Below are 4,956 nucleotides of genomic sequence, written 5' to 3' on the forward strand. Positions count from 1 at the left end.
ATATATAATATAATATAATAAATTCAAACAAACAGCCAATCTGGTGGTAAAATGAAATGTCTATAATTGCCAGTGACACACTTGACATTTTGGCTGACTTTTGGTCGTTGTCCCTCTACAAAACGAGACAAATGGCTTCAACACGGGTCTCTTCCTTAGCTTCGCCGCCTGACTTTACCCAGCGGCCAGTGAAAAAATCCACTGTGATCCATAGAGGAGGAGAGGTGGTTTTAGAGTGCCGGCCCAACGCGTCCCCCAGGGCCACCATCTCCTGGTGGAGAGGGGGCGAACTCCTGAGGACCAGCAAGAGGTAGGTTAACATCAGCGCCGCAGCACCAAACACTGACATGTTTTATCATTTAGACCTATTTTTATATAGATCTATCCACAAGGGCGGTCTATCAATATCAAAAGGGAAAAAACACTTATGGACGTTTCCCTCTACTTTGACATGCAGTGAGTGTTGATTTTAAGGTGTTTTCACACCTGATAGTCCGGGACCAATGTTGTATAATTTGTTACATTTTCAGTCGGTGCGGTTCACTTTCACACTGCACTGCGTGAAGCAACCAAACCTTTTGAAAAACCTGAACCTCTCCTCTCCTGTGGTGGCGCTGCACCAAGAACCACTAAAGAAAATGACACAGAAATCTCCAAAGACAATATGAGCACAACTTCCTTGCTTTTATGATGAATACCGTAGTTAGATGGAAGCAAACACCATGTGCAAAAACAACGTCCTGATTTTTCTGCTAACATTAACATGAATCTAATTTCATGAATCTATCAGCGTGTCAGAGTTGGGCTTGTTCATTACGGCCATTAAATATGATGATGGTGCAACAAAGAAAGATGCCACAGAATTAATCAAAGTCAAACTGTTTGATTTAGCAAAGAAAAAAAGACTGCCTTTTTCCTTCTGATAACTCACTGAGTAATATCAAGAGCCCTGGAATCAGCAGAAATCAGTCCTTATCATGAGCAAGTGAGAAGCTTGAAATAAAAAATCAGTCTGAAGTTTTCCAATAACCATTTTCACCTTCAAATATGCAAATTGAAAAACACCTTTTGCCTTCAGTAAAAACCATCATGAAGAAAAAGTTACCCAGTTGTCCTCAAAAATCTGAACAATAATGCTTCAAAAAATGTATGAACTGGAGAGAAAAACAAAAGATAAAGACTGTCACTTAAAACTATTGTGTGAGAGGTGGAGTTTCAGAAGATCTGGAGATTTTATAGAGGCAGAGGCCCTATTTCAAGGCATTAAACTACAAAGTTGCATATTTTCTTACATAATTACGGAATTTATTTTAAGTTGTATTTGATAAATAGAGCATTTTTATAAGACTGTTGGAAAAAGCAGGGCTGAGTCTGAAAAAGTTTGAGAAGCTCTGTTCTGTGGTATACTAAAGAACATTTTCTGAGATTTGTCAGTTTATTTAAAGTCAACTTTTACAGCATTGCCCTTTGGGCTTTGCTTTGAATTGATGAAAATGATCTTTGGGGCCCAATTCTCAATGATGGTGAGCCATTCTTGCCTCATTCGAGTCAGACACAGAAACTGACCACATATTGGGTCAACGGGTTTCCTGACTGAGTCCACAGTTTGTTTTATTCATGCTGGACAACGACACAAATCATTGTGCAGAGGTTGTGGGATGATCATGGTCTTGGATGATTCTTTAATACTCTCCTTGAGTGAGACTCATCCAACTCATTAATCTAAAACAATCTGAATACTCATGAAGAAACAGTATGAAAACAAAAATTGGTTTCAGACAAAACCTTTGGTTATTACTGTATTCAAGACTTCACATTGTCCCACTAATCAGCATAAAGTTGGCAGAGTGAGAGTTGTGTTGATTAGAAATGTTACTGCTATTAAAGCACTAAGAAGACCTGCCCATCAATAGCCAAAGACCATTCAAAATGAAAGAAAACAAGGGCAAAAGGTTAGAACTCTTGGTTCCACACTGGAGCATTTTATTTGCAGAATCCCATCCTACAACCTCAGTGTTAGGAATGATATTAAAGTCAGATAGTTACACCACTAGGCCCATTAGAGCCTTCTTTTGAACAGCTCGATATTGGCTGGAGCAGCTTCTGAAGAATTCATGCTAAAAAAAGTAATTTAAGCAGACTGATGAAAACCAGTCTTAGCTCTTACAAACTTATTTGAAAAGTGATTTTCATTCACCTTGCAGCCATTAGGAGTCCTCAAAAATCAAATCCTTAGCAAACTGCCCATTTTTTTTACCCAGAATGTAACCAAAGTAGCCCTTGTCTGATTCTTAAGTTATTTCTCCTAAGGTTCCCTGGAACACAGCGCTAGTTCCTATAGCTTATTGATAAATCTTCCTAGTATAGACATTATAGCCTGAAGTAGAGCCTGACTCTGAGAAGCAGTCAATTGTTTTTGTGTGTGTGACAAAGATCGTACCTGCTTCAATTTAACACAGAATTTTACAAGATAAGCAACAGTTTTTGTTTTTGCAACAGTTTTGCATTGGCAATCGACTTTGTATTCACCAGAATCACAACACAGGTTGCATTTAATGCATGCAGAAGCAAGACCGCCCAACAAGAACAAAACCCGCAAGATATTTACACCTAGTTTTGCTCTAGATCAGTGTTTCTCAACCTTTTTTGGGCCTGCGCCCCCCCCAGCCTTTATCCAGGTCCCTCACCTCCCCTCACCAAAGAATTTGCAGGCTACTTTGCACTGACTATTATTTTATTATTAATATTACTATCACTATTGTAGATGTTTTGATTTTTATGATTGTTTCTGTATTTATCATCAAAAATAATTTCCCAGAAAACAAAAAAGCCATGTGAATAGAAATTATTTTCACAGTTGTTTACGAAAAATGCAATGAACAATCAATTTAAAATTGGTAGGCCTAACAGCAGCAAATCAGAGTGGAAAAAATATTGTTCTTTGCCATTTTCTAGTTGTTAAATATTACACAAAATGACCAGATAAAAGATGTACAACATGCCAGTTTAAACTTTTATCTATTTGCAAACGACTGAGCTCTGCAACATTAAAACATGGATAGAACTGTAACTACATTAATCATAACTCTTCTTCTCTTCAGTGTTTCTGTTGGTTTCTGGTGGTGCAGCTCTGTGCTCCCGACAACAATAATAATCTCAGTAATTATTGTTTCAACAAGGTGTTGCGCAATTCTGTGCGTTTCGGTTCCATTATCAAAATAACGAGCAGAGCAGGAGTTTAAAATTAACTAATAAACCACCGCTGTGTCCATGAGAGGTTTATTAATGATTGCAAAATTAATATCAACCCTGCAAACCTAATATCGTAACGGACTGAATGTTATATTTTTAACGTAATCTCGGGTTGGCTTGTGGAGCGCAGGAGGTTGCCATGGCAACGGGTGTGCTTAAATGGCAGAGAGAGAGACGGAGAGTAAAAAGGTGCGAGTGGTTTCGAGTTGATCACCTGTTCAGGTTGTTTACCTTTGATGTGGCTCATTACAGCCGCTGTAGTTTCTGAACTTTCAATAAACGACAAACTTGGACTAATTACCTCGTTCTTTTTGAGAATACATAATTTACAACAAACATCAAACTCGGTAAATATTTTTCATTAAGTATTTAACAAACAAATGGCTTCTTCCACGATAATTATGTGAAATTAAATTAATTGTCTAATATAAAAAATAGTTTGGTGATGTCGGGCTCAGAGTCTGAGAGGCTTGTCCTTCATCAAACTTTTTTTTTTGCCTCTTATTTACTGGAAATATTGATGTTGATGAGATTTTCTCCAAAATAATAACCTTTTTCAACCTTTATAGCTCCCCTGTTGAAAATGAGGCTCTAACATTCACAAATGACATTGAAATAAAATCCACTCCAACATCTGGTTTGAGGTGATTCCTCTGGAAATATCCCAACTTCAGAAGATGAGCTTTAATCTAACAGAGCTCTGTGGTTCCTCCTGTCAGTAAGAGATTCAGGGTGAGGAGGCGCCATGTTAGGAAGACGAAGTGGAAGCTGCAGGATCTTCAGAACAAACAGGTCATGATGCTGGGCTACTGATTATCCCTCTGTCTGGACACAGGATCAATAGAATCAGTTTAAAAGCTAAAATGAATGGTTATATACCAGACATGGAAAACTTGGATGCACTCCATGCCATGATATTCAGAATTTAGGTCTCATGGCATCTCAAGGTGTCAACATTGCTGCCAGTGGGCTGAATGAGGAAATACAGCTTTATGTTGTAGCAATTCAAGAGCTACCAACTTTTATTGCTTCGCAAAAAAATTTATCTGCTCAGAATCTCCAAAGCACACAAAGAAGTAATATATATTACTTCTATGTATGTATTTTTGTCATAGTACCCCCAAGAATTTAAAACTACTTTCACCCCTGTATATATCAGTGACGTGCAGTCAGGGGAGGCAGGTGAGGCAGAGCCTCACCTCTCATCATGGAAAAATAATATATAATAATAAAATCATTTATAAAGATATTTTCACCCTGTGGTTTGTACTATAAAGTACCTATTTTTCCTTTAATTTCACCAAATCTGATGTTATTTTTCTTCAAAATCGCAGAATTTTCACATTTTCCCATTCAAATGCTTGGAAGCGAAGCCGGTGAGGCAGCAGTGAGCTGTGCCTCACCTGGGATTGCGCAACTTGTCGCTAACTGCACCGGTTGCCATTCTATGAGAGCATGCTCCTTCTGTCTGTACGTCGCCAATAAAATGGTTAAAAACATTTAATATATGAACAGATTTTCCATAATTTAGCTTATATATTTAATGTACTGTGTTTTTATTGTCACCAACTGTGTGTGTAACGTGTTTCGTGTGCTGAGGAGCGATCAGAAACGGCAGAGAACAGATTTGAGGTGAGGCAGGCAGTTCTCGTGCCTCATCGCTGGGGGCGCTCATGAACCCAGATATTGTGACTCCACAACTGC

The 4,956-nt window shown here is 38.3% G+C and overlaps 1 protein-coding gene across 5 annotated transcripts in view; it reads left to right on the plus strand.

Annotated features, from left to right (window-relative positions):
- Window positions 1–4,956, plus strand: part of cntn6 (contactin 6) — a 167,851-nt gene that overhangs the window by 116,884 nt on the left and 46,011 nt on the right. For all 5 annotated transcript variants that reach the window (XR_001776630.1, XM_017304949.1, XM_008410157.2 and 2 more), the window contains one exon: window positions 160–310. Coding sequence is in view for 4 of the 5 variants with exons in the window: in XM_017304949.1 (XP_017160438.1) it covers window positions 160–310 (151 nt within the window). In the remaining variant the exon portion in view is untranslated. The remainder of the gene's footprint in view (window positions 1–159; window positions 311–4,956) is intronic.

The sequence above is a fragment of the Poecilia reticulata genome, linkage group LG5 (genome assembly GCF_000633615.1).
Source record: "Poecilia reticulata strain Guanapo linkage group LG5, Guppy_female_1.0+MT, whole genome shotgun sequence".
Taxonomy (NCBI): Eukaryota; Metazoa; Chordata; class Actinopteri; order Cyprinodontiformes; family Poeciliidae; genus Poecilia; species Poecilia reticulata.